The following is a 14,749-nucleotide window of genomic DNA, read 5'->3' as shown; positions in this document are numbered from 1 at the left end:
GTTGGTTGGTAGGCCCATCTACTATGCTTACTGATTTCAGTTCCAGCTCCTTTCTCACTCAGCTCCCAGGGCACAAAAGGGCATCCTGCTGAGCCAGGAGAACAAGTGAGCCCAGCACAGGCAGGGAGAACACTGCTCAATCACCCACTGTGGAACCTGCCTAGGGTTCACGAAATCCATTAAGTGCTTCAAGCCTCAATCTCTTCATCAATGAAATAGCATAAAAGGTACTCCATAGGGAACTTTTGGAGCTAATGCATAGGAAAAAGCCAGCAAACTTCTACTGATTCAACAAACATTAATTAAGCAACAGTTCATGTGCTGTATATCCTACACAGTATTTCCTGGTCCTTGTTTTCATCATACTGTCTGCTCTCTGGAATGTGGCTGGCACTCAGTTAATGTTAAGAGAGAGTGACACAACCAGAAAGCAAATATTTCCTTTATTCTGTTCATTAAATTAAACGCTTAACTTCTTTGCTCAACTGTGTATATATATGGTCAACATCCATTTAAAATTCTAAGTGGGTTGCCTGCCATAGATTAGAACTTTGTATGACAAGGGCCAAATCAGATTCTTATTTCACACACAAAAAAGCATTTGGTATTGGTAAAAGCTTCTGATGGGTTTAGCATATATTAAGAGCAAGTCTCAGATACCCCACTTATCAAGTTATGTCCAACATGATTAAGATATGAAATATGTGCTTACCAACCAAAATAGACAGTTGCTAATTTGCTAAAAATTGGTATCATTCTCCTTTGTGTCCTTTTCCAAGTTAACTAACTGCTGACAAACTTGAACTTCAAGAAGAATAATCACCCAAACTTGTAAGACCTACAAGGTAAAATGAACTTTAGTTCTAGACAGACCACCAGTACATTCCTCTTTCTTGTTCTACATGTTTAAACATCATTTACTTGAGTTTACTTGAGTAACTCTGGTTCTTCAGGGAAAGAAAATTACTAGCAAGCTTTAGATATGCACTTTTTTTTTTTTGTCGTCATCGTTTTTTTTTTGGGGTGCACTGCCCAGCTTGTGGGATCTTAGTTCCCCGACCAGGGATGGAACCCATGCCCTTGGCAGTAAAAGCACCAAGTCCTAACCAGTCGGCCACCGGGGAATTCCCATAGATGTGCACTTTTTAGAAATGTCAAAATAAACAAAAAAAGAGGAAATCAAGGTATTAAGTTTTTCTCAAGACAATGCTGCAAAACCTGGAAGTCTAGGTCCCGTGCTTCCAGTTGACAACATGTCTTATTCACCTGTTGTCACTTACTAAGGGCTGGGTTTTACGTACTCATGTTCCTTCACTGGAGTCAGGCTTGGGGGAAATATTGGAGATATTCCAAGACCTGCCCTGCAGGGAAGGTCAGTGGCATGTTGTCAGCCATGGAGATGATAAATGATTGGGTCTTAGAGGATCTTCAGATACACCTGTATCTTCAAGTACCTAAACCCTCCCAACCAATATATTATTACATTTAGTTTTATTCTGAAAACCTCTACTTCAGTATTTAGGAAAAATACTGAGTTTTTTTCTTATGCTAGATGCTTATTAAACTCAAATTTTTTTTTTATTTTATTCTTGTACGATTGTTATTTTTAATTCAACTGCAGAAATGGACATTCATCCTTGTTTATGTTCAACTCATTTCCTCTCATCTTATTGTGAACACAGACATGCAGGGAATTAATTAACAAAACATAAGTATATTTTTTGTTTGTAATAAACTTTTATTTCCCTTCAATCCTGAAATTTTCTAAGGATTTCCTTAGGAAGATTTTCTTTAAAAGATTATCTTCTTTTTTATTACTATGTGGTTGGAAAAGAAAATTCAGATTTGGGTATAGGTCCGAACAGAACTATAGAGAAAACATAACTGCTATAACTCACAGTGGTCAAGTTAAAGAGTGTTGTTCCTCCACCACCAATCTTGTTTGTTTCAAATTCACTTAAATAATAAGCAGAAAATTTAACTGTTCATAGAAGCCAGAAATAAAGAATATTATCAGTCCTCTGGAAAAAATATTATTTTTAAAATACCTGGACATTCAGCTGAGATTCCATAAACTCAGTGCCATATGGGTAAAAACATGAGAATTAGGACAAATCTGTTAGCAAACCTAGCAAAATCTAAAAGTGATCTATTGGTATTTTAACTGCCACCACGACAAAAGTCAATACTCTTTAGAAGCTGATAATGTAATATAAAGTCTCAGTCGCAATGTCCAGCATGAAATAAAGAAGTTACCATACGTGACAAGAAGCAAGAAAAGTGTCTAGTGATAGGTATAATAGTCAATACAAACAGACCTGGAGATGATACAGAGTAAGTAGTAGGCAAGGGTTTCAGAAAACTGGATAATATGAGAAATGAGACAAAAAGATAAAATGAATATAAAATTAAATACTTCAATAAATAATTGTGACCTATAAAAAGAATCAAATGAATGTCCTAGAAATAACAAAATATAGTATTTGAAATAAGGAGCTCATTGATGGGTTTAGCTGCAGAATTAACACAACAAAAGACAGAACTAGTAAACGTGAAGAAATACCAAAGCAAAGGTCAATGTATGTGAGGCATGAAGCAGAAAGAAAGACAACCACTAAAAAACAAAAAGCAAAAGAAAAAAAACAGAAATGAGCAAAAAGAAATCTGGGGCATTGTTAACAAGTTTCATGTATGTGTCATTGGCAAGGGCTTCCCAGGTGGCGCTAGTGGTGAAGAACCCGCCTGCCAATGCAGGAGGTAGAAGAGACGCGGGTTCCATCCCTGGGTCAGGAAGATCCCCGGGAGAAGGGCATGGCAACCCACTCTGGTATCCTTGCCTGGAGAATCCCATGGACAGAGGAGCCTGGCGGGCTACAGTCCACAGGGTCACAAAGAGTCAGACACAACTGAGTGTGCATGTGTGTGCATGTACACACACACAGGCAAACCAGACAGACCAAAAGGAGATGGTTTCTTTTTGGGGAGCAGAGGGCTGTGGTTCCAAGCTGTAGATACGTTCCTAAAACCATATATTTATGTTTACATATTTAGCAAATTATGTAATCTCTAAGATTAAATGTGATAATCCATTAAATTCCCTCTAAACTTTCTTAACCAGTGGCTACATGCAGAGTGGAAGTAATCTTCTCAGACCCTAATTAGGCACATGTCTATTCCCTATAAATTGCCCCAAGCTATGAATCCCAGGGACGGGGGAACCTGGTGGGCTGCCGTCTCTGGGGTCGCACAGAGTTGGACACGACTGAAGCAGCAGCAGCATGTCTCATATGGGCTGGAGCATAGCAACCAATCTTTCTGGAGAAAGCGTACTGGTAAGATTTACTTTGCAGTCCAAACTTTAGAATAATTAAGTAAAAAAATCAAAAGAGGAAAGTACTTACCCTGGGAGAAAAGGGATGCCTTTCAGCACGTTCCCAGGACTTGTTGGCTGCTCATGTTGTAGCCATTACCCTCATTTTGCTTTTTAAAAATCTCAGGTTTTTTCTCAGGTACCCACCTTCTTTGTTATGGTGAGGTGTAACCACATTAATTCCTCCTGCTAGGCATGGGTTTAGGAAGAGACTTAGGAAAAATTATGACCCAGAAGGGTGTGTGTGTGTGTGTGTGGAAGAAGACTGCTAGGTGGATTACTAAGATTTGTTTTTCAGAGGGGACATTGTGACAAAATACCTTCTCTCACTGGATTTTCTCAGCTGACACCTGGGATGGTGGCAGCTAGTCTATGTTCTAGCAGGGCAGCAAGAGAGAAAGAACCTGGCTCCTCAATGATGAACCTAGCTCCTCCTCTCCTCCAGCAAGACACTAAAAGACAAATAAAGCAATCATATAAAAAAAAGCAGTTCAGTTCAGTTGCTCAGTTGTGTCTGACTCTTTGCGACCCCACGGACTGCAGCACGCCAGGCTTCTCTGTCCTTCACTATCTCCCGGAGTTTGCTCAAACTTATGTCCACCGAGTCAGTCTCATCCTCTGTTGTCCCCTTCTCCTCCTGCCTTCAATCTTTCCCAGCATCAGGGTCTTTTCAAATCAGTCAGCTCTTCGCATCAGGTGGCCAAAGTGGCAAATAAGCAGTATAACTAGCGAAATGATAGTACAGGTAACTTTAACGTATGTACCAACATTTCAATTTAATTTTAATTAATAAGTATCTTATTTCCTCTAATAGTCAAATGAAAATATATCCATTGTGTAAAAGATACATAGAATACAAAAGTACATGGACTTAAATGCAGACCTTTCTCTTAACCACAATCTCCCTTTCCTGGCCCAACCTGACTTGCCTCCTGAGACATAACCACTCGCCATTTTTGGGGATGCATTGTTTTCATTCTTTTACTTTGTACTTAAATACTAATGTGTATTTATATTTGCACATAGTTTTATTTTACAAAATGGAATTATAGCACATGTACATGTCTTCAAGGTGATTCCCGCACCCCTCCCCCCCCACCAGTTTTAACATCTTTAGATTTTATTTCCAAATCATGTAAGGAGTGTATTTGTGTACATATAAAATCAATTCAGTAAGACAGACTCCCAGAAGAGGGCTTCTCTACTTGTGCCAGAGGCTGTGCCTGTTTAACTTTTGACTGATACGACGGGATTGCCATCTAAACTCTTACCTAAAGTGTATGGGAAAAAGCATTTATATTTTCTGAAAAACTTTTTGGAGGGTAAAAGACAATCAAACTAACAAGTTGTATTGTGCTGGGTAACAGATTTCACCTTTTTACATCCTTTGTCACAGCCATTCCACTTATAGAAATTAATCCTACAGATGTAATTGAGTGAAGTCGTTCAGTCGTGTCCGACTCTTTGCGACCCCATGGACAATAGCCTACCAGGCTTCTCCATCCATGAAATTTTCCAGGCAAGAATACTGGAGTGGGTTTGCCATTTCCTTCTCTAGGAAATCTTCCTGACCCAGGGACTGAACCCGGGTCTCCCACATTGTAGGCCGACGCTTTACTGTCTGAGCCGCCAGGGAAGTCGCAGGTGTAATTACACAGGCGAATAAAGACACATCTTCCCGGCCCAGGAATAGAACCAGGGTCTGCATTTGATTCTGGTGGATTCTTTTTACCAGCTGCACTACTAGGTAAGCTGCCGTAAGCATGGCAGATACAGCAATCTTGTAATCTTGGAGAATTAGAGGCCACTCAATGTCTGGCAAAAGGCAGTTTGCTCAGTGAATTATGATATGAGACTGTGTCTTGAGAAAGATTCAATATGTCAAATAGGCACCCATCTCAGAATATACATTCAAAGCTCATAAACTCTAATGGTCTTAGTTCTAGCTGTCTTGGGACAGCTCCATAAACATTTACCCCACTGGCAGAAGGTTAAGATGTAGCAAATGAAGCAACAACAAAATACAGGATTTCAAACTTATATTCTCAATTGTTTTATTGTAATTTATTTGAAAGTTAAAAAAAAAACTTACCTCAGAGCTTAAAAAATGAGTATCAACATAAACCAACAGAAATTAGGAAGAAACATTAACTGAAATGGAATCTGTGAAAATTCAAAGTAGAAATGAAAGCAGAAATGTTGGACAGGATGCATGAAATTGTAGCAGGTGCCTCCAGCCCCAGCCTGTATCCATTCCTGTCCTCTTATCCAAGAATAGAACTTTGATTTCACTCTTTTTTTTTTTTTTTTTTTCAGGTAGAAATCTACTTATTCCTAGAACTTCCTTGCCTCAGACTGTGGCTCTATGATTAACTTCTGGTAGATGATAAATAAACAAAAGTATGGTCAGAACTTCTGGGATGGCTAATAAAGGGGGTTGAATTATTGGTGAAGCAATTCTTTTATCTTTCCCTTCTGCCTGCTGCTGGCCAGAAACACAAATCTGATCACTGAAGCACCACAGTTGAGAGTGATAAGATCACAAGGTTGGAAGCTAGGCAGCGCAATCACAGCTTGAAGACTATGTCTGGGTCCCTGATGATGTCATGGTGCTCAGACACAGTTCCAGGCTGCACACCTCTGCACCTCTCTTACCTGAGAGAGAAATGAACTGTTGTCTTGTTTAAGACACTGTTCTTTAATTTTTTGGTGATACATGACATGTTCTATGTTACATGATACAAAATACACATTTTTGTTCTTTAAAAAGAATAATAATAAATTCCTGGTAAACCTAATTTAAAAAGAGACAGAAAGAGAAGAATAAATGTACAATGTTATTAATAAGATACATTAGAGAAAAGCTTAAAAATTTATATTAAAGCATCTTGTACAAACTCATGATAATAAATCTGGAAACTTAGAGAAATGGACAACGTACTGTCAAAACATAATATCCCATTTGACCCAAAATGATAAAGAAAATTTGAACAGACTAATAAGCATAGCTGAATTCAATGGAGGCTCAGATGGCTTTACCACTGAGTTTAATCTAAATTCATAGATCATGTAATTCCTATGCTATTTAAATAATTCCAATCCACAGGAAAAAATGAAAGACTCCTAATTCATTGTATAAAGCATTGTAAAGATAGCACACTAGAGAAAATAAGATGAATTTCAATTACAAATATAGAAGCAAATATTTCAAGTAAACTGTTGGAAGTCTGAACCCAGCTATCCATTTATAAAATTATGATATAAACAAATGGGATCAATTTCAGTACTGCAAGGACTTCAGAAACAAGAAGTTTTATCAACATATTTGATTATACCAACAAACTAAAGGATATCAATAGATATTGAGAAGCTATTCAATAAAATACATAGCTATTGTGAATAACTACAAAGAGTAGGATTAGAGAAAGGTATTTAAACAAATGCTATTTGCTAAAGATAGACAACACTATTTTAAAGGTTGCCATTTACCACTAAAAACTGGTATCAGTATTAAGCATTTTGCATTAACGTAATTCTCACTTCGGTCCTTTGAGAAGGAGACTTAATATCCCCATTTTAAAGATGAGAGAAAGTGAAGCCCAAAGCGGCTATGGTAAGGTAATTTACTCTACCTAGTTAGCCAGGAGCCAGGCTTCATACGCAGGCAATCTGGTCCCAGGAGCTCTGTCTTTCCCCTGCATCCAAGTCGGTTTATTTGATCTCCCCCGACCCCAGCCAGCAGGTTCACTGTCGAGCCCCAGCCACCTGCAGAGACCCCAAGACCTCGGGGTCCACAGGGCTGTCGTGGTCACGGGGTCTGCCACGTGCTTCCAAATCAGCCGGTCACGCGGGTGAAGCGGCCACGCCCCCTACACGGGCGCCCGGCGCGGCCCTGGGACAGGTCACGCTGCACACGAGGTGGCAACACGTGAGGCTCGCAGCCCTCCCGCCGTCCAGCGCCCTTGCGCCGGCTCGGTCCTGAGCGTTGCCGAGCCGCTGAGGGCACGCCGTGAGCTTGAAGCAGCCCAGCTGTACGGCTGCCCAGGCCTCAGCCTCACGGCGCCCTGCAGCCTCTTGAAGGCCGCCTTTTTCAGGTGTAGCGTGTCCCTCCGGCTCGCGCAGGAAGCCCTCTGCGGGGACGACGGGGTGTGGGCGGCAGGGACAGGCCGCAGCGCCCGGCCCTCGACGGCGCCCCGGCTCCGTGGAACGTTCTGGGTCCGCTGGCCTGAGGCCGCTGTGTCAAACTTCCTGTGGTAAGTGTGGCCGCTCCCGCCGCGCAGTTTGCTCTGTGACTGCTCGCCCTCCCAGTCGCCTCCTCATTCCTTTCCAGCTTTTCCAACACGGGAAAGGAACCAGGGAATGAGGTCAGGTGAGCCAGCTTTGGAATGGCGTTTTCATGCTGTAATCTTATTCCATCCTTTTCCTGTGTGTCTATGAGTTGGTATTTTGTGGATGACAGACAGTTCTTTTATTTTAAAATTCAGTTTGACAGTCTCAAACTGTCAAGTGTTTGAGACTTTTTTTTTTTACTTGTAATGTTTACACAATTTATATTTAATGTTGTTATTGACACGGTGGGATTTACATCTGTTACCATCTTGCTACTTGTTTTCTATTTGTCCCATCTGTTCTTCAATTCTTCTCCCTCTTTTCTGCCTTCTTTGGGGTTAATAGAGTATTATTATTATTTTTTAATATTGTTGTTCTGATAAGCTCAATGTGTATCCAGAAGAACAAATTCTTGTCCTTATTGTAAGGTAAGGGAGTTAGAGAAGGCGAGGTTCAGAAAAAGAGACCGGCACTTTACAGGAACAGATCACCTTTAATGAGGCGAGAAGGGGCAGCAGTCAGATTAACGAGCTGCTGCACTAACCTACGGAGAAGGCAATGGCACCCCACTCCAGTACTCTTGCCTGGAAAATCCCATGGGTGGAGGAGCCTGGTGGGCTGCAGTCCATGGGGTCGCGAAGAGTCGGACACGACAGCGATTTCACTTTCACTTTTCACTTTCATGCATTGGAGAAGGAAATGGCAACACACTCCAGTGTTCTTGCCTGGAGAATCCCAGGGCCGGGGGATCCTGGTGGGCTGCAGCCTCTGGGGTCGCACAGAGTCGGACACGACTGAAGGGACTTAGTAGCAGCAGCATATAGGAATGTATGTGGAAAGTTAAGGGGGCCTGTTCTTCTCCAAGGTTGTTCAGAGTAGTTATGTCTTAAACGGCTGGGGCAAGGAATTTTGGAGATCGGCCAGAGGCTGGACCAGCTGGGAGCTGGGTGTAATCAACCTTAATGTCCATTTTTTTCCTTCCGGTGAGAGAGTTCTTTGTTTTGCATAGAATGGTGGGGAGGACCTGGAGGGGAGTTTTAGCTCCAGGCTATTTTGAGCCATGTAACTTTCCTTCGCTTATAAAAAAAAGTGATTTTTCCAAGTGTGCAAACTATCTTCCTGGATCAACTGAATCGCAAGAATTTCCTGAAGGTAATAGTGAAGTAAAATTTCTTGGGTTGCTGACTTATCTTTATGTACTAGGCTCTCCTGGAGCAAATGGTTAAGGTTATGTTTGACACAGGTCATCTCAGCTCTCCAGCCCAAATATTTAAGTTTAATTTATCCACAGAGCAAGAGAATGGATAAAGTATGCCATTATCACACGCTTGAATATTTTACAGCAGTGAGAATTAATGTACTAAAATGAATTAGCATGAAAATGCTGACTCTCAAAAACAGGGAAAAGAAAGCAAGTTGTTAATGAGTACATGCGGTGTGAAGTCATTAATGTCAGTTTCAGAGTACATGAGTGGTAAAATTACAAATAAAAACAGGAATGATGAAAACAAAATTCTTAAGTGTTCCTTGGCCCGTTTCCCACAAGATAAGAGAAGGCTGTGATCAGGGAGCACCACAGAGTTTCCATAGCATTGCCCATCTGTTAAGATAAATGGACTATTCATGGTTCTTCAACTTATACATGCAAATGTGGTATACATTGTATATTTTTTATTTTTAGAAGTACTAATTTTAAGAAGACAAAATACTAAACTTGTACTGAAAACATGGTGTCACATGCATCCCTTTTTTCCTCAAGTATTACTAGATGTTCACTTCAGTTCAGTCGCTCAGTCGTGTCTGACTCTTTGCGACCCCATGAACTGCAGCACGCCAGGCCTCCCTATCTATCACCAATTCCTGGAGTCCACCCAAACCCATGTCCATTGAGTCGGTGATGCCATCCAACCACCTCATCCTCTGTCGTCTCCTTCTCCTCCTGCCCTCCATCTTTCCCAGCATCAGGGTCTTTTCAAATGAGTCAGCTCTTCACATGAGGTGGCCAAAGTATTGGAGTTTCAGCTTCAACATCAGTCCTTTCAATGAACACCCAGGACTGATCTCCTTTAGGATGGACTGGTTGTATCTCCTTGCAGTCCAAGGGACTCTCAAGAGTCTTCTCCAACACCACAGTTCAAAAGCATCAATTCTTTGGTGCTCAGCTTTCTTTATAGTCCAACTCTCACATCCATACATGACCACTGGAAAAACCATAGCCTTAACTAGACAGACCTTTGTTGGCAAAGTAATGTCTCTGCTTTTCAATATGCTATCTAGGTTGGTCATAACTTTCCTTCCAAGGAGTAAGCGTCTTTTAATTTCATGGCTGCAATCACCTAAAGTCAGCCACTGTTTCCCCATCTATTTGCCATTCAGTCACTAGTAAATTGAAAATTTTTCAGGTTGCCTCCACACTCTAGCCTTTCCTTTTTTCTCTGCAAGATAAGGAGAAACTGTTTTTATGTCCATTAAAGTTCCTTGCAGATAAATAAAATGCTTTGATTTTATAACTATATTTTAACCTCTTCCCTCCCTCCTGGAAAAAGCCACCTGGAATCAGAGTGTATTAGTACTCTATTTTGATCTTTTTTTTCTTTTTTTTTGAGCAGCAGCTCAAAATGAACAGCAGCAATATGAACAAGAAATATTTGAAATAAATATTGGATAAAAGAAACATGTTGGTGACATGATTTGTAGAGTTAAAAACCCTATAAAGCTCTATAAGCTGTGAAAATTAAAAGAATTTGATAAAGTAGTGAAGGAAAATGTGAGGTGCTAACTGTACTTTCCATGATAAGTGCTAAGAAGAAGAAAAGAGGAGAGGAAGGTGTTGTGTAAGAGATTATAAAGAGGCGACTTAGTTTAGAGGGATCAAAAAGGTGTCTGTGAAGAGGTGACATTTTAGCAAGATCTTGAATGATTAGACCTTTGTTGATCTGTAATGGAGGATAAGTATCAGATGTTACACCTTGAGGTACCTCCAGTTAGTGATACATGGGCTCAGAGGAGGAGGTGATAGCTTTAAAGGACCTGAAGGTCGCATAACTTTTTCCAGGGGAAGTTTGGAAAATCCTGGCTGGAGTCTGAGCACAGAGATTACACTGCCTACTCTTAGGCAGGGAGCATCTTGCCCAGTTTCCAACCATTCTGCTGATTTTGGTGGGCTGGGTGATGGTGAGCCAGGTCAGGAGCTGGGGAGGCTCTTTATAGATCTCAGATTTATCTGAATTTGGGGGGAAGAGCAAACCCCCTCTATCCAAGCCTGCTGGTTTTGGATATGTTGGAAACTTTTTTTTTCCTGCAGGGCAGAGGAAAAATCCCAGCAGCCTAAGACGACCAAGGCAAACTTCCTGTCCAACAAAGCACAGATTTATTAACTCACTGCAGTGGGAGGGGGTTTATGCTGGTGCAGAGGTCACCAGCCTCTGGGTTCTAATGTCTGATGATCTGAGGTGGAGCTGATGTCATAATAATAAAGTACACAGCAAGTGTAATGTGCTTGCATCATCCCACACCATCCCTCTACCCCCTCAGTCTGTGGAAAAATTAACTTCTATGAAACTAGTCCCGGATGACAAAAAGGTTGGGACCCCTGTGAACTGTGAAATATGGTTGGCCAAAAAGTTCGTTCAGGAAAACCCAAATGAACTTTTCAGCCAACCCATTTCTCCTGATGAGAAAGAGCAGGGAGGGTCTTTTAAAAATGAGGCTTGTACTTGAGTTCAGTGATTCTTAGGAAGGGTTAGAGGCAGCAGGAACCATTTCTGAATTGTTTGTGATCACGGAGAGGTGGACGTTGCAGAGCTGGGCTGGGGACATCTTTTGTGAGCCACCAGTAGCCCTCAAAGAAGAGGGTCATTATGGTATTCTGCAGCCACAGTGTGACCTTTGTGGAAATATTCCTTAATGTTAACTTTGCAGTTGGCTTTATTGTGTCTGTTATCACAGTCTGGCTAATGGCAGGCCTGATATTTAATACCTCAGAGGAAAAGTGTAAAATGTCCCTGACATTTTTAGGAAATCAGGGGTGTGATCAATAGTGTTTTTAAGCCCCATTGTACTTGAAGTGCGGAATGAACCCACAGGATAGCTACAGGCTGCCTTAAGTTGGACCAGCTATCTTCTGTCCAAGGCAGAGTGGTCCTAGTTAGTAATAGAGTCTGAATTGAAATGGCTTATTTTGCTGAACTGAAAATTAAATCTAAATACTTATTTTTTTAATTGAACCAAAAAAAATTTCCCTAAAAACTATTATTCAAGGGAAAACAACTTAACAAACCAGTTCAAATGAAAACATGACCAAGCTAACTTCTTTGGCATTTTGAAGTGTACAGTTCAGTAATTTTGAGTATGCTGCTGCTAAGTCACTTCAGTCGTGTCCGACTCTGTGTGACCCCATAGACGGCAGCCCACCAGGCTCCCCCGTCCCTGGGATTCTCCAGACAAGAACACTGGAGTGTGTTGCCATTTCCTTCTCCAATGCATGAAAGTGAAAAGTGAAAGTGAAGTCACTCAGTCGTGTCCGACTCTTAGCGAGCCCATGGACTGCAACCCACCAGGCTCCTCTGTCCATGGGATTTTCCAGGCAAGAGTACTGGAGTGGGGTGCCAGTGTATATTCACATAATTATGTGACAGATCTCCAGAATCTTTATCATTTTGCAACATGGAAACTCTATATCCGTTAAACACTGCTTCCCTCTTAACCTCCCCTCAGCCCTTGGTAGCCACTTTTCTATTTTCTATTTTTATAATTTTGACTAGTTATGTACTTCATGTGAGTATCTAAAATAGATACATGATTATTTGACTTTTTTCAATTAGCGTAAATGTCCTCAACTTTTATGCATGTTGTAGCCTGATAGGATTTCCTTCCTTTTCAAGGCTGCATAAAATTCAGTCATATGTATATGCTACATGTTTTTATCCACTCATTTGTTGGTGGGAATCTGGGTTGCTTCCACTTCCTGGCTGTTGTTAATAATGCTGGAATGAACATGAATGTGCAAATGTCTCTTTAGGAGTGTGTGTATGCTAAGTCACTTTAGTCATGTCTGACTCTTTGTGACCCTATGGACTATAGCCTGCTAGGCTCCTCTGCCCATGGATTTTTCCAGGAATGAATACTCTAGTTGGGTTGCCATGCCCTCCTCCAGGGGATCTTCCCAACCCAGGGACTGAACCCACATTTAACATCTCCTGCCTTGGCAGGTGGGTTCTTTACCACTAGTGCCTCCTGGGAAGCCTGTCTTCTGCTGTGTCTCATGGTGTATATACCCAGAAGTGAGATTGCTGGATTATCTACTTTTTAATTTTCTGAGGCACTTCCCTATTTCCATAATGTTTACCCCATTTGCATCTACAACAACAGTGCACAAGGATTCTAACTTCACATCCTCAACAACATTTATTTTCTTTTGATACTGGCACTCCAGATGGATGTGAGGTGCTATCTCATTGTGGTTTAGAGTTCTATTTCCCTAATAATTAGGGATGTTGAACATCTTTTCATGTGCTAATTGGTCATTTGTATATGTTCTTTCAAGAAATATCTATTCAAGTTCTTTACTAATTTTTTGAATCAGGTTTTTAGTTTTTTGTCATTGTTGAGTTGTAAGAGCTTCTTGAATATCGGAGATGTTAATCCTTTTTCAGGTATATGATTTGTAGTTGTTTTCTCCTATTCCATAGGTTTCCTTTTCACTCTGTTCAATTTTTTTTCACTCCATTCATTGTTTCTTTTGACATGAAGAAAAATATAAGTTTGGTATAGTCCTATTTGTCTATTTTTTATCTCGTTGCTTGTGCATTTGGTATCATATCCAAGAAGTCATACCAGATCCACTGTCCGGAAGCCTTTTGCCTATGTTTTTCTTTTAGAAGTTTAGTAGTTTTAGGTCTTATGTTTTAGATCTTTAATTTTAGATTTTGAGTTAATTTTGTGTATTATGTCATAGACAACACAGATTACTTCTTTTCATATTGCATATCTTAATAGACTTATAATTACTTTTTATGCTTAAAAATTTCTTTACACATTTTAGGGGGTTTACTAACCTTTGCAATACAGCAGGCTTCTATGTTTGTCTCTGTATTTACTCATTCAGGGACCCTGAGGAGAGGTAGTGGTATGTGTCAGGAATTCCCACCTGGATTTTCCTGTGGTTGTCTTTATGCTCGCTTGGGGCACAGGAACCTTTTAATTGATTTCCTGTTTCCGGATGTCTCACAGAGGTGTTTTGTTGACTTTCTGTTGTGAAATCCGTGTCTCTGTAGGGGATGGAGGGTCTGGGGCTTCCTATTCTAACTTGCTGATGTCACTCCTCCCAGCTGACTTCTCCAAATACTCCCTACCTAGTTTAGTTAAGGATCTTGAGCACAGTTTGCAGAGAATCTGTGTGGTTGGAAATGTCTGGAAGAGACTAGAGGAAAGCTTATCAACACACATTCTAGTTTATTAAGCAGGAACAGAGTGCCTGATTTCTCCCTGCCTCAGCCTTCTCTTTAAAAATGTTACAGACAAACATTTTCAGATTTGATGATGAGTGCTGGGATGACAAAGAAAAATGGCACCATCCATGTCCTAATTTTATAGAATTAGAAACCAAGGTTTAAAAAAATTAAGGTTCTTCAAGGTTTAAAGAAATTAACCAAGAAATACATTTCGTAATTGACTAAGCTGCGATTTCAGTTCATGCCTGTCTGAACCCAGTTCCTTCAAGAAAACTGTTGTTGGAAAGGTCTCAAGACTTGGGCAGCTTCAGGCCACTGATGGCCCATTTCGCCCTTTCTCACCCTGCTTCACTTAGAATCCCAGCATAGGTTTTTATGAAGCAATAAGATAAGATAGTCAACCTTAGCCTTCTCTGGGTTCAAGGGAAAATTAGGCTTCAGTGAAAGACCAGAAATTGACTGAGCTGAAATATGATTTTCAGTAGGTATTCTTGGTTCTGGACTTCTTTTCATCTGTTTATGAAGTGAGGGTTAGTTAAACCCACCACCAAATGAGAACTTCCACCCTCAAGATTGATAAAACTCGAGGTGGTACAGA

The 14,749-nt window shown here is 40.7% G+C and overlaps 1 protein-coding gene and 1 long non-coding RNA gene across 3 annotated transcripts in view; both read left to right on the top strand.

Annotated features, from left to right (window-relative positions):
- The window catches only part of LOC129632393 (uncharacterized), a 60,900-nt gene extending 59,189 nt beyond the window's left edge, over positions 1-1,711 (top strand). For both annotated transcript variants that reach the window (XR_008704494.1, XR_008704493.1), the window contains exon 4: positions 1,622-1,711. This is a non-coding gene — a long non-coding RNA (uncharacterized LOC129632393). The remainder of the gene's footprint in view (positions 1-1,621) is intronic.
- Positions 1,712-6,980: 5,269 nt separating this feature from the next.
- Positions 6,981-14,749, top strand: part of LOC129632100 (uncharacterized) — a 200,581-nt gene continuing 192,812 nt past the window's right edge. Inside the window, exons 1-2 of the mRNA XM_055553526.1 lie at positions 6,981-6,988; positions 7,228-7,623. Of these exons, the coding sequence (XP_055409501.1) occupies positions 6,981-6,988; positions 7,228-7,623 (404 nt within the window). The remainder of the gene's footprint in view (positions 6,989-7,227; positions 7,624-14,749) is intronic.

This window comes from Bubalus kerabau, chromosome 17, assembly GCF_029407905.1.
Source record: "Bubalus kerabau isolate K-KA32 ecotype Philippines breed swamp buffalo chromosome 17, PCC_UOA_SB_1v2, whole genome shotgun sequence".
NCBI classification, from domain to species: domain Eukaryota; kingdom Metazoa; phylum Chordata; class Mammalia; order Artiodactyla; family Bovidae; genus Bubalus; species Bubalus kerabau.
Note: the sequence above shows the minus strand (reverse complement) of the source record. Positions and strands in the feature narration are given on the sequence as shown.